Raw genomic sequence first — 18,953 nt, 5'->3', positions numbered from 1 at the left:
CCTTTTCTTTGAGCATGTAGCACATGCCTTGAATAGAGCTGAAGAGAAAAAAGAGTTGGTAGAAATCCTCTGAAAAGAAAGAAACTGAGCACAGCTCAGGGATACTCCCTTAGCACAACGTGCAATAGAAAATCTGAGGCTCTGAGGCTCTCTCCTAAGGTTCTATGGCGTGAGGCTGATCCGATTGGCTGTTGCAAACTTTGGTCTCTTTTACACAAAGAGGTAGATAGGCTACAAAATGAGATGAGGCCTAGGCCTTACTTTCTCTTTTGTACATACTGCTATGGTATTTATTTTTTACCGAGGCTCCCAGGCTGACAACGGGGAATGATACAAAGCATGGGAATCTATGAAAGTTCCAATACTGGGGCAAACATAACGCATAAAAAGGAAGCAGGTTGGTACAATAACTTTACAGTGACATTAAAAGATAAGAAACAGAATATGTGCAAAACAATGCCAGAGTGACGCACACAAAAGTGGAGCTGGAAGGAGAATCCTCTAGATTGCAAAGGAGTTTCATCCTCACATAGAAGCCAGAAGAGGTCAGTGAGGGTATTAACTCAGAATCATACAAAGAATTTAGCACTAAACATGAACAGACCCCTCTCACATATCTGGAGGTGTTTGGGATGCCACACAAACATGCTTTCCAAATTAACACATACATGCATGCATTAGCATAATCCTAAGCCATTTTTGCCCACATTGTAGCATGCCCACAGTGGGTTGGGGCTGGTGAACGGGGAGGCTGTACCCCATGTGTCCAGTGCAATCAAGATCAAGCAAACACTTTTAATAGGTCTCCTAATCAAAAAAAAAAAAAGACTGATTCTTGCTATAACCTGCAAGTATACAGCAAACATCGTAGCAAATTTGGCATGCTCACAAAACCATTTCAGTTTGGGAATACTAAATTTAAATGTCAAAGAGAGAAGAGCCCAGTGCCTAAATCAGGCCCGTCTTATGTTTCATTTAAAAAGGGGCTGGATAGAACAGGTCTCACTCGGAAAGAGAAGGAGGGTGGTTGCAAGTTAATTTAAACCGGATACTCACCAAGGAGAACAGCTACAAGTAACGTTTTCTTCTTCACCTCACTACTTCATTTCATAGAGAGAGTGCCAAGCAGTCTGCATCAAATGTGAGAAAGACACACAAGAATGCAGCAGGACGGAATGAGAAAAATCATGCTCAACTTATTAATCACTTTGTGGAAAAATGGCACTTTGAGAAAAGTACAAGTGCAAGTCAAGTTGTGAGTAGCGAATATTCATCAGGGAGAGAGCTGTAGTCCATTCAGACAAAGTAAAAGATATTTAAAGAGACTGTAAAAACAAAACAAATAATCCATTGCTAGTGGTAAATGAAAACTTAATCTTGTTGAGAAATCACACAAATTAAATCAATAACACAAAATGTGTAAAAATGAAGGAAAGCAAAACAGTGTACCCTTGTTTGCACTTAACCATCATCGAAATGCAGAGGTTTTCCTTTGAGGAAGGAAAAAATAAAGTACAGTAGTGGATTAATTTGTAGAATTTTAAATGTTATAGGAACTTATACCCAATGGTGCACTGGACTGAAAGGTTTTCACAAAGGGATGTTGGATCCTCTCCCTGAAGATGGGGTGTATTCCATGCATACGTCGAAGAGCAAGCTGTAGAACAGATCGGATCAAATCAACAGGCAAAATGTACAATCTCAGGGCCTGACAGCACATCTGGAGAGACAAAGGCACAGACAATTAGTCCGTCTTTTCAGCCTGAATCCCTTCCACCACACAAGGAGCGCTACAAAGAGTTTGGCAAAGAGAAAAAAGCAGCAACGAAGGAACTAGGTACCTAGACTGGAAGAACTGCGCTATAGCACGCTGGCTTACTTTTGTGACACAGGTGTACAGTTCAAGATATGAACTAGAGGTAGGAAGCACAGCACCTATCTTAAGACTCGCTTAGATTTATACCATAGCATAGAGACCCAAGTGATACCCTTGTGTAGAGTGTAGACCCTTCTAAAATATTCATGCTTCGTCTCCTGACAATAATAATCGTCTTCAGTCCCAGCTGACGTTTGATTCTTCTATGTTTTAGTACTTTTGAAAAATAGTCTACAGTGTCCCTATGAGACATGCAACACAGGGTCCCTCACACCACCAAGTGTAGCATGCACCATCAAGAGCAGCATGGTGGAGAGGATGCATTATGTTGTCCCTATGCGACCTGCGAAACGGCGGCCCTTGTACCACCCACTCCACCAAGCATGCCAGGTTTCAGCTCATTGTTAGGATGTAACGTCTCGTCCATCAAGGATCCAGCTTTGGAATGTGGTCAACATGTGCGTAAAGGGACAGTGTTAAATGTTCTTGCATTAGCCCCTAGCAGGGCTGTTCTTATAGTGATCGTCGAACATACGTTAGATGCATTTCACAGCCACAAGAGAAAAGTCCTTGCTCCAAAAGGGGCCATGTTGGAAAGAAGGCAGTCTGGGGGAAGGAGGGAGGGTGGGAGGCAGGTCAGATGCATCACAAGGAAACTAACAAAGAGCCCAAAAGGACCAGAGGCAGAGCTGAGGAGGACGACAATGCTTCACTTGTTGCTAGCTCAAGCATTAGCACCGGAGAAGAGGATAGGAATGTGCTGTACAAAAAAGGAATGTAAACTTTGTGAATGTTAAAACCGTAAGTATTAATAGTTTACAAATTGTGCAAATCTCGTGTTTTGTAACTTGCTTTAGTGCTCAGTCAGCTCATGTAACTTGTTTGCTTCTAGTGACTTTAGTGACCGGTCAGAAATGGGTTAGATGAGGGGTTATCATGGTGATGGCTAGAAGGTTGGAAGAGGTTAGAGTGAACAAAGTTCAGAAACTCTTCAGTGGAAACAAATGGGTACTTAAATGGAATTGACATGCCTAAAAGAAGAATCACCATGAGAACTGGACGTTTAAGTACTAAACTATGTTGAAACAAATAAAAACTGTGCTTGAGGTGGGAAGGATTATAGTACTGGCCTGCTGAGTAATCCAGTACCCTTATCATTAGCATCGCGGGCAGAAGCCCATGGGGAAACGTACCTGTTTGACATTAGCAGGTAATACCAGGAGTGCCCATTACACCTTTTAACGGACACCATGCCCAGGAAGGGCAGGGTTAGCTTTAAAGACACAATCCTTATTGGACAAACATAAAATACAAACTTAGGTTTGTGTAGTAACTCCTAGAAGGAAGAACAAAAGGTTTCTGTACTTTGCCTCTAAAAGCGAAGTCACAATGCTATCTTTGTGTCTAGACATTTGTACAACAATCACGCCTACAACATAACAGGTCTTTCATGAAACAGCCTGGCTGCGTAAAAAGCTTTTTCATACATGTTACGGACAGTTCCACACAAAATATGAATACATTTAAGAGGTATAAAAATTGTTGGCACTGTCTCCGGCATTCTTCTTATGCAGGACATTAGTCAACTATCAGGCCTAGAGGCCGAAAGCGCAGTTATTAACACGTGTCCACCTGTACAAGGCAGGGTACTGCCCACTTCAGCTGCCATCCACAACAAACTGGAGACATAAAGTGTTCTGTGCGCACACAGTCAGTCATGCATAGAGCCCAACCCAGGTACTCCCAGCACTCTTGCAAACAGCCCGCAAAAGTCTGGGGCTTTGAGTCAAAAAGGTGCCAGGCACCTGAGGAGACACGAGGAGATCCAGTGCTGTAAGGCACATGCCCTAAAAGAATTAGGAAAATGTAGTCAGTACCCCCACAGAGTGCCACCCATGGTGACAGGCAACTAAAGTGTGATTTGGCAAAAAAATGATTGAGGCCAGATATGTGCAGAAGTTGACAGGCCAGGAAAAGAGGATTCTGGTCCCCCAAACTCAAACATGTGCAGGAGATGATGGACCTGGAATGCATGATTTTGAGGGATCTCGAGCTTGGAGGCCCAAGATGTTATGCTAAAATAAGATGGTACATAATCACTTCCCAAGGACTTCAACAGTAAGACAGCAGAAGACATCAATTAAACGGAATGATCTCTTGGGGCCATCAGGCAAAGACCTGGACAGTACCGTGACAGCCAAACCTGGCACTGCTGGTCAGCACCCAGGTCGCTCACACCAGGAATCCTTTTCAGTAAAGTGCAGATGGCCACATCTGCTCTGACCTCCGACAGCACAGTTTACTCCGGGCTGAGAGATGAAACATTTAGACAGATGTCTCTGACTGCAACCGAAGAACAAACTTATGAGACTTGGGATCAACAAACTCCTCGGAAAGTTTCAGGAAGGGGATTTTCTTTATGTTAACAACAAGGCTGAAGTCCAAGCACTTGAGCACGAAAACCAATCCGTCGTGGACAGTGTTGGTGACTGCTTCATCACTGATGAGAGTCCACTGTCGGGCAAACCAGCGCTCCTTGTCATACTGTAAGGTTGGCCCAGGGTTGATATAACGCTCCAGGAAGGCCTGAAGAGAAGAGGAGAAGAATCAAACCATTATATTTACAAAAAACACAACACCTACACACAAATGGAACTATGTAAGCACCCACAGTAGTAACAAACAAGTTACCTACCTTCATCAATGCCTTATAAGCTAGAGACAACCTAACTTCAGATTCCTTACCTTTGAATAATCCCCAGGTGTCAGACTGGATTTGAACGTTTTTCGAGTATTATCCCTATGTCCTGGAAGTGATGTACGCAGTACCTATATAGGTGCCACCTCGGCATGCTGATATCAGTTGCTTTGCAGACTTTCAATGCCAGCAATGCTGGAGCCATGATAACACTAAAGCCTTAAAGAGGATGTTCCCTATACCGTAGTCGGCTCACAGAGCAGGCTAGGGTGGATGGCCAAGGAATCTGCGGTCAGACGGAGTCTCTACCAGAAAATCTGTTAGAATAGGTAAGTAACTTGTTCACCTGATAGAAGCTTCTACCCGCAGATTCCTTGCCTCAGAATAGATACCCAGGCAATGCCTTCCCGTAGGTGGGAATGCAAGACCAATTATATCAGAAATTCCTGTAGGACCGAATGGACGAAGTACCCATCACAACGGACCCGACTGTCCAGGCAGTAGTGTTTGGTGAATTTATACAGTGACGCCCAAGTTACTACCTGACAGATGTCCAGGACTAGGATGCAGCGTGTAATGCAGTGATTGCAGCCTGGTCTCTGGTGGAGTGAGCCCGCAACCCCTCAAGGGGGTTCCTTTTTGGCCAATGCATAGCAGATCTTAATGCATTGGACAATCCATCGTAAGGTGGTCCTTTTCTGTACTGCCTTTCATTTTTTTGCTCCCACATAGGCCACGAAGAGTTGATAGTTCGCCCGAAATTCTTTGGTGTGGATGGTGAAGTCTCTCCTCCTCTTTGGAGGGATGAGGAGGAGCAAAGAATGTAGGCGGGGTGATGTTCTGGCCTACATGGAAAGGTGCCAAAACCTTGGGAAAGTAGGACGCACATGTTCAGAAAAAGGAGGCACAACTGAGGGTGCAGAGTGAGCTTGCAGTTAGCTGACCATCATGGCCGGTGTTCTGGGCACTAAAAAAGGCATTCCTAAGAGGCCAATTATGCAGAGGCTTAAATGGTGCACACATGAGAAAGGTGAGGGCAGGTTGAGGTCCCACTGAGGCTTCAAGAAGGGCTGAGGTGTAAACACATGCTGCAAGACTTTAAGGAACCTAGTCACAACAGGTGATTTAAAAAGGGAAGGTTGTTCCAGCAACTGCAAGAATGTTGAGATGGCAGAAATGTAACCCTTAACTGTGCCCAGAGGGTGCCCTACTGGGACAAGGGCCTTGCGTACCAGAGAACTTTTGATAAAGGTGCAGAGAGGGAGTCAACACTGTGGGAATCCCATGACACAAACTTGTCCCAACAGCTTGGTGGAGGAACACCTGGCAGCCAGAATACGATTACAGACTTCAGGAGGAAAGTCAAAAGCTGTCAACTATCACCGCTCAATCTCCATGAATGAAGGTGGAGGGTGCGCAGCTTTGGGTGCGGGGTCATGCTCAAGAGCTTGGGATACCGGACTCTGTGTGCTCAATCCGGAGACACAAGAATGACTAGCGCCCAGTCGTCCCTGATCTTCTTGAGAACTTTGGGCAGAAATGGAACTGGCAGAAAGGAGCATTGAAGGCCGGAGCTCCCACAAGATGAAGTGTCTTAGATCCAGAGTCATCTTGGAAACTCCAACGTGTAAAACTGCGGACATTGCGCATTCTTGCCGGTGGCGAACAGATCTAACCAAGGCTCCCCCCCAGTGCTGAAAAATACCTTGTACCACTTTCAGATGGAGATGCCATTCAAGATCCGCTAGGCATCTGTGGATGAGCGTTCGGAGAGCCCCCCAGGAGTTGAACCACCAGTGAAATACCCTGACATTCCAACCATGACCAGGGATGGAGGGCCTCTTGACAAATGGTCCATGAACCCATCGCGGCCCTGTTTGTTGCAATACCACATGGTGGTAGTCTTGTCCGTGTACATCTGTGCCCGTTTTTCCTTGATCGAAAAAAGGCTTTCAATGTCAAATGAATGGCCTGGACCTCCAACAGGTTGATGTGGCGCTTGGACTCCGCCCGACAAAAGAGGCCTCTGATCTCCACCTCTCCCAGGGGGCCACCTCAGCCCATAAGTGATGCATCTGTCACTACAGTTAGCTGCGGATTGGGAAGGAAGAGTGGTCTGCCACGGACTCAATCGCGGTTTGTTAGCCACCACTGCTGCTTTTTTGCTGTTCCCTCCGAGATCTGGACCACGTACAAGAGAACACATTGATGCTGTGCCCACCTAAACCTAAACCCTGATGCTGTGCCCACCTAAACCTAAACCCTGATGCTGTGCCCACCTAAACCTAAACCCTGATGCTGTGCCCACGGGAACTCCAGGTCCTACTGCAGAGCCCTCATATGACATCAGGCATGAGTTGCTAGCAGGAACCAGGAGGCCCAACAGTCTCAGAGTCAGCCTCACTGAAATCCAGGATAAAGGCTGAAACATCAGAATCATAGCCTGAATATCCTGAACTCGCCGCTCAGGAGGATAGGTCCAAAACTGCTCCGCGTCGAGAATGGCTCGGATGAAAAAGGAGATTCTGACAGGAAGTCAGGTGCGACTTTGGCATGTTGATAGTGACCCCCATTCTTAAGGTGGGAGATGACTGCCTTAGACCAGCCCGCCTTCAACAGCCAATTGGTCGAAGTAGGGAAAGACAAACTCCTGACATCCACAGATGAGCTGGAACCACTGCCATCACGTTCATGAACACCCGAGGGGTGCTTGTAAGACCCAACTGAAGCATAACAAACTAAGTGCTCTTGGCCCACCGTGAAACAGAGGCAAAGTCTCTGGGCAAGCAGGATGGGGATGCAGAAATATGCATCCTGCAAGTCCAATGCTACCATTTACTCTACCGGGTCAAGGGCAGAAAGAACTTGGGAGAGTGTGAGCATTTTGAATTTCTCTTTCTTCAATAAGAGGCCAAGAAGACGCGACTAGAGTAGTCTACCTCGAAGCTGGGGAACCGGGATCGAGTCTCGGCAGGGACGCTCAACATCCAGTGATTCTGGACAAATCACGTAATCTCCATGTGCCTGACAAAAAGAATGTGTCAGTAGGTAACACACCTGGTGCTCATGTAAAGCGCTCCAATGCCTTCAGGTCAAGCCCATGCTATATAAAACTCCCCCTCAAAAAAAGACAAAATACTCAGTTCTTCTTTGGCACCAGGAATTTGAGGAATAACCACCACAACCTACTTCTGATGCAGACACTTTCTCTATGGCTCCTTTGGCTAAGAGAGCCTGCACTTCTTGACACTTGTCTGTCAGCCACTTTTAAGTGGTTGACATGGGTGGTGGGGTAGTCACAAAGGGGAATGAGAAGCCCCTTTGGACGATCTGGAGAACCCAGCAATCTGATGTTATTGACCACTGGTGGGGCAGATGATGGCGCATCCTGCCTCCCACTGGATGCCCAGGATGGTTGGAAAGCAAACTAAAGAGGTTTGGAGGCAGCAGGTGCTGGCGGGGGATGGAGGGGTAATGGGGTAGCGCTGGACTGACTCGACCTATACAGTCTGTGGGACCCGCGCCCTTGACCACGAAGAGGCTGGGCTGGCCGTGGTGCCTGTGAAGGTATGGTCAGATCTCATTTGTGGCCATGAAAGGGGTGGAAGGCTGCCTGGGGTTGGTGAGGGGCCAGCAGACAAGCCCAAGGACCTGGGTGTAGCTCTACTGTCCGTAAGGTTCTCCAGCTCTAAATCCACCGCCTCTCCAAAGAAGCAAGAGTCATTGAAGGGCATGCCCATGAGGGAAGACAGAACATCCTCTGAAAAAGCAGTTGTTCTTAGCTAGGTGTGGCACTACAAGGCCACTGACTAAGAAATTGCTCTGCCCAGCAAGTCTGTTGGGTCCACACCGTATGATAAACTTAGCTGCATCCCGCCCATCAGCAATAGCTGGGTGATTATGGCTCAGGCCTCCTCCATGATCATGGGTAGCAGTTGCGCAACAGAGTCCCATATCGTATGGGAATAATGGTCCAAGAGGCGCGCAGTGTTTACTGACCGCAGTGCTAGGCTTGTAGAAGAGAACATTCTCCTACTAAAGTTGTACAGACTCAGATTCCCTATTCAGTGCAGAGGTAGGGAATGTGCCGGGGTTAATCCTGGACGTGGAGGCTTGGACCAATAAGCTCTCTAAGGTTTGTTGCTGGGCGAGGAAACTCTGATCCCCAGCAGTGGGTCAATGGCAGCAGGTAATCCTCCTATGACAGGAGCCCCTGTGCAGGGTTTGAACCAGGCCCGAGTAGGATATTTGTATGGGGTTCATTGAAGGGAAGAAGGGGTTCACATGGGGAGTCTTGTTCGTCTTCCTCATACCAGTTCAATCAATCATAACATTTGTAAAGCGCACTACTCACCCGGGAGGGTCTCAAGGCGCTTGGGGGAAGGGGGTTGCTACTGCTCGAACAGCCAGGTCTCGAGTTGTCTCCTGAAGGCGAGGTGGTCCTAGGTCAGCCGAAGGTGGATGGGGAGGGAGTTCCATGTCTTGGCAGCCAGGTAGGAGAAGAATCTTCCTCCGGCGGTGGCTCTTCGGATGCGTGGTACGGCGGCGAGGCCGAGGCTGGTGGACCGTAGCTGGCGGGTGGGCGTGTAGAAGGTCAGGCGGTCGTTGAGGTACCTGGGGCCCAGATCGTGGAGAGACTTGTGTGCGTGGGTGAGGAGCCGGAACGTGATCCTCTTGTTGACGGGGAGCCAGTGCAGGTCTTTCAGGTGGCCGGAGATGTGGCTGCGTCGGGGGATGTCCAGGATGAGTCGGCGGAGGCGTTCTGTATGCGTTGGAGTTTTTTCTGTAGCTTGGCTGTGGTTCCGGCGTAGAGGGTGTTTCCGTAGTCTAGTCGGCTGGTGACGAGTGCATGGGTGACCGTCTTCCTGGTTTCGGTCGGGATCCATCGGAAGATCTTTCGGAGCATACGCAGGGTGTTGAAGCACGATGAGTAGACGGCGTTGACTTGTCTGGTCATCGAGAGGGAAGAGTCCAGGATGAAGCCCAGGTTGCGTGCATGGTCGGTTGGCTTGGGTGCGGTGCCCAGGGCGGGGGGCCACCAGGAGTCGTCCCAGGCGGAGGGCGGTGGTCCCAGGATGAGGACTTCCGTCTTGTCTGAGTTCAGTTTCAGGCGGCTGTTCTTCATCCACTCGGCGACGTCTTTCATCCCTTCGTGTAGGCAGGTTCTGGCGGTGTTGGGGTCTCTGGTGAGGGAGAGGATCAGCTGGGTGTCGTCGGCGTAGGAGATGATGTTGAGGTTGTGTTGGCGTGCGATGGCTGCAAGAGGTCTCATGTAGACGTTGAAGAGGGTGGGGCTGAGTGATGATCCTTGTGGTACGCCGCAGATGACTTCGGTAGCCTCGGATCGAAACGGGGGGAGAAGGACTCTCTGTGTTCTTCCGGCGAGGAACGAGGTGATCCACTCCAGTGCCTTCTCTTGGATGCCGATGTTGCTGAGGCGTTGAACTAGGGTGCGATGGCAGACAGTGTCGAACGCTGCGGAGAGATCCAGGAGGATGAGGGCAGCAGTTTCCCCGTTGTCGAGCAGGGCTCGGATGTCGTCGGTGGCTGCGATGAGGACGGTCTCGGTGCTGTGGTTAGCTCTGAAACCAGACTGCGAGGGGTCGAGGGATCCGTTCGTCTCGAGGAAGGCGGCCAGCTGTCTGTTGACGATCTTCTCGATGACTTTAGCCGGAAAAGGGAGGAGCGAGATGGGGCGGAAGTTTTTGAGGTCGGTGGGGTCCGCTGTTGGTTTCTTCAGTAGGGCGCTGAGCTCGGCGTGCTTCCAGCTCTCCGGGAAGGTGGCGGTGTTGAAGGAGGTGTTGATGATGTTCCGGAGTTGGGGTGCGATGGTGGAGTCGGCCTTGTTGAAGACGTGGTGTGGGCAGGGGTCGGTCGGTGATCCGGAGTGGATGGTGTTCATCGTGCGGGCTGTGTCCTCGGTGGTCACCGTGGTCCAGGTGCGGAGGGTGGTGGTGGTGGGGGGGGGGGGCGTTGGTTCGACGGTGGGGTGCGTGGATGGTGCGCTGAAGCTGTTGTGGATGTCGGCGATCTTGCGGTGGAAGAACGAGGCGAGGGAGTCGCAGAGGTCTTGTGACGGAGTGATGTTGTTATTGCCGGTGCTGGGGTTGGAGAACTCCTTGGCGATGCTGAAGAGTTCCTTGCTGTCGTGGGCATTGTTGTCCAATCGTTCCTTCAGGGATTTCTTCTTGGTGGTGCGGATAAGCTGGTGGTGCTTGCGGGTGGCGTGTTTGAGGGCGGTCATGTTGTCGGTGGTCTGGTCACGGAGCCAGGCTTTCTCGAGGGTGTGGCAGGTCTTCTTGTAGTCCTTGAGTTCGTCGGTGAACCAGGATGCCTTCTTGCTTCTGGGTCTGCTGGGAGGGTTCTTCAGTGGTGCGAGGTCGTCGGCGCAGGCGGTCAGCCACTGCGTGAGGTTGCGGGCTGCTTCGTTGGGGTCCGATGCGCTGGCGGGTGGGTTCTGGCTGAAGGAGGTGGTGAGCTGGTCGGTGGTGATCTTACTCCAGCTTCTGTGGAGAACCTGGAGCGGGTGGTGGTGGGTCGTGGTTCTTCTGAAGCTGAAGTGGACGCAGCTGTGGTCGGTCCGGTGGAGTGGCTGAAGGTGATGTGCTTGCTGGATGAGAAGACTGGGTCAAGCGTGTGGCCGGCATAGTGGGTGGGGGTGTTGACCAGTTGCTTGAGTCCGAGGTTGTCCAGTAGGGCGGCGGTGTCGCGGTCCTTGTTGTTCTCCAGGTGGAAGTTGAGGTCTCCAAGGAGGATGTAGTCAGCGGAGGGGAGGGTGTGCGGGCTGATGAAGTCTGTGATGTCTTTGCTGAATTGTGTGCGCAGTCCCGGGGGTCTGTAGACGAGGGTGCCTCTGAGGGTCGTCTTTGGGTCGGTGTGAATCTGGAAGTGGAGATGCTCGGCTGCAGCGAAGGTGTCGTTGGAGTCGGTCGTGATGCGGATGGTGTTCCTGTGGACGATGGCGATGCCTCCTCCGGTCTGGTTGACGCGGTCCCTCCTGATGATCTTGTACCCGTCCGGGATGGCGATGGCGATGTCGGGGGCTGAGGAGACGTTGATCCAGGTTGCCGTGAGGAAGGCGACGTCTGGTGATGTTGCGTCGAGGAGGTTCCAGAGTTCCACGGCGTGTCTGTGGACGGAGCGGGTGTTGAGCAGGATGCACTTGAGGTGGTTGCTGCTGGTGCTTGGCTTGGCGGGTGCGGTGCAGGTTCGGAGGCAGGTGAATTTGCAGGCTTTGCAGGTGAAGGGTCCGTGGGTGCCTCTCGGGGTGGCTCGGCAGCAGGCGGGGTTCCGGCCGGCATTGAGTGCGTTGAGGGTGGCGGCGTCGTAGGTCCGTCGGGTCGTCTTGCATCGGTGGGGGCCAGGGGTCCTGGCACTGGGCGCGGTCCAGGCGCAGACGGGCTTGCCTTTGGTGCGCCTTCGGCGCACCCGCTGCGCGTACGCGCGGTCGACATTTATGGCGAAGTGGGAGGGAGGGAGGAGCAGCTGGGAGGCGGGGGAGGGCACAGAAGGCAAAGGGGGCGTGGCCGCTAGCACGGCGGCGGGGAGCGGGGCGGGCAAATACAATACAATCACGGCACTGGGATACAGAATGCAAATGGAAAAACAATAAGGGTTTGAGTTTGAGTTTAAAAGTTTTTATAAAGCGCTCTTTCACCAGCGGTTTCATGGCGCTGTAACTAGCAGATCTCCACAGGGGACAAAGGGAGGGGGACAGATGACCGGGGACTAAATAAAGATTTTGCTGAAAAAATAAGTTTTAAGTTTCTTTCGAAACTGGGAATATGGAGTTAGGGATCTGAGCTCTAGGGGTAATGAATTCCAGAGAGCTGGGGCAAGGGTCGCAAATTTTGAGCCCCCCCATTTTTTTCCGACGAAACCGGGGGACTGTCAACAAAAATTGAGAAGAGGATCGGAGCTCCCTGGCTGGAACATAAGGGATAATCTCCGAGGAAATGAAAGCAGGGGCCGTGCCCAGTCGAGCCTGGTAGGTGATAGTCGCAAGCTTGAATTGGACACGTTCCCGGACCGGGAGCCAATGTAAGGTTTTCAGGAGGGGAGTGACATGTGAGGATTTGGGAAGGTTAAAGACCAACCAAGCCGCCTGGTTTTGAATCATCTGCAGCCGCCTAAGACTGTATGCAGGTATACCTGCATATAGGGCGTTGCCATAATCCAGGCGGGAGATGACCATCGCAAGGACGATCAGCTTCAAGGCCTCGAAGGTGAAAAATCGAGAGACCTTGCGGATGGTACGGAGAGAAAGAAAAGAAGAAGAAACCACAGAGCTAACCTGGGAGTGAAGGGTAAAGTGAGAGTTGAGTTTAATACCTAGGGTCTTGACAGAGGTAGAAGGGACCGGAGGGAGACCAAGGGAAGGGGGCCAGAAAAGTGAAGACCGGGGACTGGAGCAACCACCCGTCAACACCATCTCGGTCTTATCGGGGTTGAGTTTCAGGTGGTTGAAATCCATCCAGTCCCGGATAAAGATCATAGTAGACTGGAAATTAGAGATAGAAGCAGGAGAAGAAGATAAGTTGAAAACAAGTTGGAGGTCATCCGCATAGTTATATACGGAGACCTCCATATGTTCTTAAGAAAAAATGAGGGGAGAAATGTAAAGATTAAACAGAAGAGGAGAGAGGGAGGAACCTTGGGGGACCCCGCACTGGACTTTCCGGAAGTCCGCAGAAAAGTCACCCAGGCGAACTGCCTGGGTGCGGTCCCTCAGGAAGGAGGATAACCATACCAGGGCCGTGCCCCCGATCCCCGCCGCCGCGACACGGGAGAGTAAGATGGTGTGGTCCACCGTGTCAAAGGCGGCGGAGAGATCGAGGAGGACCAATGCCTGGGATTGATTGGTATCCCTCCCCTCCCTGAGGTTGTCGAGGACCGAAAGGACTACGGACTCCGTAGAGTGTGCGGGGCGAACACCAGCCTGACGGGAAGCCAATACCCCATTCTCTTCCACAAAGGTGCTCAGAGACCTGGTGACATGGCGCTCGAGCACCTTAGCCAAAAATGGTAGGAGAGAAATGGGGCGATAGTTGGCTGGGATCGAAGGGTCCACGCCAGGCTTCTTTAGAATAGGTAAAATGATAGTAGACTTCAAAGGGTTGGGGACAACCCCCTGAGAAAGGGAGCTGTTGAGAAAGTGAAGGGGAGGATCGGGGCAAGAGGTGTAAATGTGACAAAGTATGTGAGCGGGACAGGTATCAAGGGGAGAGCCAGATTTTACCAGGGGAATTAATGATGTAAAGGATTCCTTGGTCAGAAGGGGGAGAATATTTAATTGTCCTTGCGGAGGAGGGCACTGAGGATCAACAAAAAGCGGGGAAGGTGAAGGGAGGCTGGCTTTGATAGCGACGATTTTATCAATGAAAAAACTATTCAAAGAGTGACAGAGGGCCTGGGAGGGGGAGGGCTTGAGGGAGGTGCGATCTGAAAAGGCTAGGTTCTGAACAATCGAAAAGATTTCCTTTGATTGGTTCTCGGCTGTGAGGATCTTGGAGGAGAAATAGGCTGTTTTAGCCGCCAAGATAGCATTCTTATATTGGGCTAATAGAGTAGTAAAGTCAGCTCTTAAGGTGGGACAATAGTTTCTCCTCCAGGCCCTCTCAGCACGGCGTACCAATAATTTGATGGTTTTAAGGTCATCGGTAAACCACAAATTGGCATCTTTCTCCCGCTTGGAAGTCAATCACTTCAAAGGGGCAATGGACTCGCTGGCTGAGGAGAGCCATTGTTCAATGATGTTGGCCTGAGCCAAGGTGGAAAGACCGTGTAAGACGGGGTAGGAAGCACTTAAAAGGGCAGACAAGTTCGCCGGGTCAACTCTGCTCCACGAGCGGACCCAGACATTTTTAGGAAGAGGGACCCTGGGTGTAGAACTAATAGGGAGAACAAAAGAAATCAAGTGGTGGTCAGACCAAGTGCAGGGAGAGATAGAAAGGGAGTCAACAGGGCAGTTCAAGGACCAAATCTGGTCCAAGATATGCCCCTTGACGTGAGTGGGGGAGGAAACATGGGAAACAAAATTAAGAGATAAAAGTGTGTCTGAGAACTCTCTTGAAGATAAACACTCTGCTGGGTCGGAGGGCCAGAAGTTGAAATCGCCCAGTAGTAACACAGAAGAGTTATTAACAGAGAGGGTGGCTAGCACTTCCTGAAAATCAGGGTGAAAACGTAAAGGTGACTGGGGAGGGTGATAAATGAGAGCACAGGTGAGAGGGGGGGATATAGACGTGGTGCGGATAGCGAGATACTCGGTGGTGGCGATGTCGGGAAGAGAGAGCAGTTGAAATGGAAGATCAGCACGGGCAATGACTACAACGCCACCCCCCATTCTGCCAGATGAACGGTCCGCTCGAAGGGCGTAGTAAGGGACGGGCAGAGTGGCTAGCAAAGTAGGTAGAGAGTCATCGCCGAACCATAAGGGGATGAAAAGGTTAACAGCAGAAAAGGGAAAAACTGTGATTATACGGCACAAGTGGTGAAATAAACAAAGAAAGTGACGATGTACGGCACAACAAGGGGAAAGATAAATACAGCACACGCAGTCGAGGCAGGCTCTGCGAGCAGCAGTGGGGGTGAGGAGCACACGCAGCAGCTGGTGGCCGTGCGGCGCAGGGGTGTCCTGGGACAGGTCACACTCACCGGCGCCGCGCGGTCGCCATTTATGGCCAAGTGGGAGGGAGGAGCAGCTGGGAGGCGGGAGCGGGGAGGGCACAGAAGGCAAAGGGGGCGTGGCCGCTAGCACGGCGGCGGGAAGCGGGGAGCGGGGCGGGCAAATACAATACAATCACGGCACTGGGGTACAGAATGCAAATGGAAAAACAATAAGGGGATGAAAAGGTTAACAGCAGAAAAGGGAAAAATTGTGATTATACGGCACAAGTGGTGAAATAAACAAAGAAAGTGATGAAATACGGCACAACAAGGGGAAAGATAAATACAGCACACGCAGTCGAGGCAGGCTCTGCGAGCAGCAGTGGGGGTGAGGAGCACACGCAGCAGCTGGTGGCCGTGCGGCGCGGGGGTGTCCTGGGACAGGTCACACTCACCTGCGCCGCGCGGTCGCCATTTATGGCCAAGTGGGCGGGAGGGAGGAGCAGCTGGGAGGCGGGAGCGGGGAGGGCACAGAAGGCAAAGGGGGCGTGACCGCTAGCACGGCGGCGGGGAGCGGGGCGGGCAAATACAATACAATCACGGCACTGGGGTACAGAATGCAAATGGAAAAACAATAAGGGGATAAAAAGGTTAACAGCAGAAAAGGGAAAAATTGTGATTATACGGCACAAGTGGTGAAATAAACAAAGAAAGTGATGAAATACGGCACAACAAGGGGAAAGATAAATACAGCACACGCAGTCGAGGCAGGCTCTGCGAGCAGCAGTGGGGGTGAGGAGCACACGCAGCAGCTGGTGGCCGTGCGGCGCGGGGGTGTCCTGGGACAGGTTATTCTGTTCTTCTTCAGGGAGCTGGTAACAATAAACGTCCTAGATTCATCCCATTCATTTCCCTGTGCAGATTTGTCAAAGAAATAAGGCACTGGCTTCACTCCGGGATGCATGAGCCAGTCAGTGCTGAAGTTGGCGTCTAACGACATCCCTCCTGCTCTGTGTTGGGAATAACGACGAGGCGGTGCCGCTCAGGGGTGATGGCGATGCTTGGAGCACAGGTAGCAGAGTAGGCACTGAGGAAGACCTCTGTCTCACCAATGGCTAAGCTTCCGATCCAGCAAAGGATCAGTGGGGCCCGACAGGTGCTGAGGGCGAACCCTCTGGTGTGGATTCAGTAGGGGCTCCTCACAAGCCGTTGGGCCCAATGGCTCTCCAGAGGCAAGCAGTCGGGCCGCCTAAATATGAGGCACAGGCCTAATAAAACTTCTTTAGCTGAGCAGAGGTCGCTCCGGGAAAATCGGAGAAGCACAGAGCAGACCCAGGTTCATGTTCTGCCACCTCACTGGACCGGAAGACTTCGACAGACGAAGCAAAGTCAAATACCTCTTTGACTTTTTATGCTTGTGGGACTTACCCGATGACTTGGAATATGACAACAAACACTGGGAAGGGATCCACAAACAGTCTCAGGATCTTCCGTGTGAATGGGACCCTGAGCTGGGCGGAGTCAACTGATATCAGACAGCGAGGAGTTTGAGGGACCACTGACTCAGTGCCTTGGGATTCATGGCATGGCAGTCCTCCCAGATGTTGCATCATGGTCCCGGCTCCAAGCACCCCAAACACGGCAAGTGGGCATCTGCCACCAACATTTACCTGCAACAGGCCCTACATGGTTTGAAACCAGCAGGTTTCTTGGGTGGCATACCTTCACACCAAGAGAAAAATCACATCAAAAGTTTGACAAAACATTAAAGAAAGCCAGTCAAAAAGTGACCCAGGGGTAGCTCAAACCGGATCACGTTATCTGGTGCGAAAAGGAAAGTACTGCTCTAAGCACGCCGAGGTGGTGTCTATATAGGTACTGTGCACGTCACTTCCGGAGCGGAGGACTCCAACAACGCCACGTGGAACTGAAAGACACTACCACCTGCGCGCAGGGTTACTGCTCGAAAATCTTCCAGATTCAGTTTGAATCCTGGGGATTATTCTAAGATAAGGAATCTGCGGCTAGAAGTCTCTATCAGATTGCTTTCTGCACAGCATGGATTGGCACGCAAATGCAGTATGATGCACCATGTCTATTATGAAAGTAATATATGAAATATATAAAAAAGAGATTTTCAAGTAGAGCCACGTGCTTCTGGGGAGGAGAATGGGTGCATGTAAATCTACAGCACTACACACTAAAAGCAGATGCATACACATTAACAACATTTTCTATTTGTAGTATTTGTTGCTGAAGAAGCACATGCTGTGCAGAGGCAAAGCGGTAGCCTCTCCAAGTGGTGGCTATCATCTGGATGATGCAGATGTATCAAAGTCCTTAGGATTGTCTGTCCAACCACAGCCTTAGACAGGTTAAGATATCCACACAATGGTGCGGAATGAATCTGTATGGGGTTGACCAGGTGGCTGACTTACATGTGTCAGCCAGCGGGACTTTACCAAGGAAGGTTATGGTTGCCGCTTTCTGGCGTGTACAGTGCACCTTGGGGATATTAGGGAGGGCTCTTTTGGCTTTACAGTAGCAAGTTTGGATGCACTTGCTTATCCATCTGGCTAAACCAGCCTTATAAGTCGCTGACCTTTGTGGGGTTGTGCAACGACTAAAAACAACTGAAGGGCTTTGTCCTGTGAATTTAATATATGATTGCATGTTTAAAATCTAGGGTATCAAGGGCTCTCTCTGCTACCGAGTCTGGTTGAGTGAAAAAGACTGGCAGTTTTATTGTTTAGGTCATGTGGAAAGGGGAAACCACTTTGTGGAGGAACGTTGGGTTGGTTCTGAGAATGACCTTGTCCCTGTGGACCTGAATGAAGGATTCTTGGAGTGTGCGCTAGTAACAAGCTTTATTCGATTTATAAATCAATCATAAAAGCACAAGATGCAAATTTTCTTCATAAAAACATACTTCAAAATATTAGAATGGGGGCCTCAACAAGAATAAATTGAATGAGAGGCTTGGGGGACCTTGAATTGATAAGCCAAGGGGATGAAAATCGTGAAGTTAATGTTTATGACCATATTCTCTGGATTCAGGGCAGCTATGATGCCCTGCCTACAGGTACGGACTCCCAATTTTCTTCACTTGGGCCTCAACTTTGATATGCGCAAGGACAACAGTGCTGGGCAAATGCATGCAACATGCTCAGCAAATACATGCAACATGCTCCGGGGATTCATCAGATTTGACACAGCCTCTGCACGCAAGATCTTCTGAGGTCCGCCACCATAAAGGTAGATGTTTCAAGAAAAGCCACTCACCCACCCTAAGGGCCAAGAAGCTTTGTTTTAGATGTAAAGAATAAAAGCAAGCCAAGTGTGGCATGGGAGGGGCCAGCTGGTACGAACTGATTACTGCCCATGCGTGCTTCTTTTTGCTAGGATCTCTCCAACAGTCTGGAGCACAGTTGGATGTGCTTTTTGCTGCTTAATTTAAAGGCTTTTTTCCCAGGATTAAGAGACCAGGGATCATCTGCTGATAGTTGTGACCTGCATTCGTTGAAGTACTGGCTGTGAGGCCCTCCACAGTTATTAACGCTTATGTCCAACAATAACAGGGACTCAAGGGTGCTTTAGCCTGTCTCAGCTTGTGACAAAGGTTAAGAAAGGACCCAACGCTTTGCAAGGTATAGTCTGGGAGGCCCAGCTCCAATCGGATCTGGGCAGCAGACAAAACCTTTAGTAGCCAAAGCACAGTTTTGTAGATTTTAATCGTATATTGATTAAGGATGGTACTGCATTGCAGAGAAA

At 50.3% G+C, this 18,953-nt stretch overlaps 1 protein-coding gene across 1 annotated transcript in view; it reads right to left on the bottom strand.

The window, feature by feature from the left end:
* Positions 1-2,485: 2,485 nt before the first annotated feature.
* The window catches only part of VANGL1 (VANGL planar cell polarity protein 1), a 252,222-nt gene continuing 235,754 nt past the window's right edge, over positions 2,486-18,953 (bottom strand). The window contains exon 8 of the mRNA XM_078656365.1: positions 2,486-4,462. Coding sequence (XP_078512491.1) covers positions 4,202-4,462 — 261 coding nt within the window. The 3' untranslated portion in view covers positions 2,486-4,201. The remainder of the gene's footprint in view (positions 4,463-18,953) is intronic.

Source organism: Lissotriton helveticus, chromosome 8, assembly GCF_964261635.1.
Source record: "Lissotriton helveticus chromosome 8, aLisHel1.1, whole genome shotgun sequence".
Taxonomy (NCBI): domain Eukaryota; kingdom Metazoa; phylum Chordata; class Amphibia; order Caudata; family Salamandridae; genus Lissotriton; species Lissotriton helveticus.
This window is presented reverse-complemented; position numbering and strand designations above follow the sequence as displayed.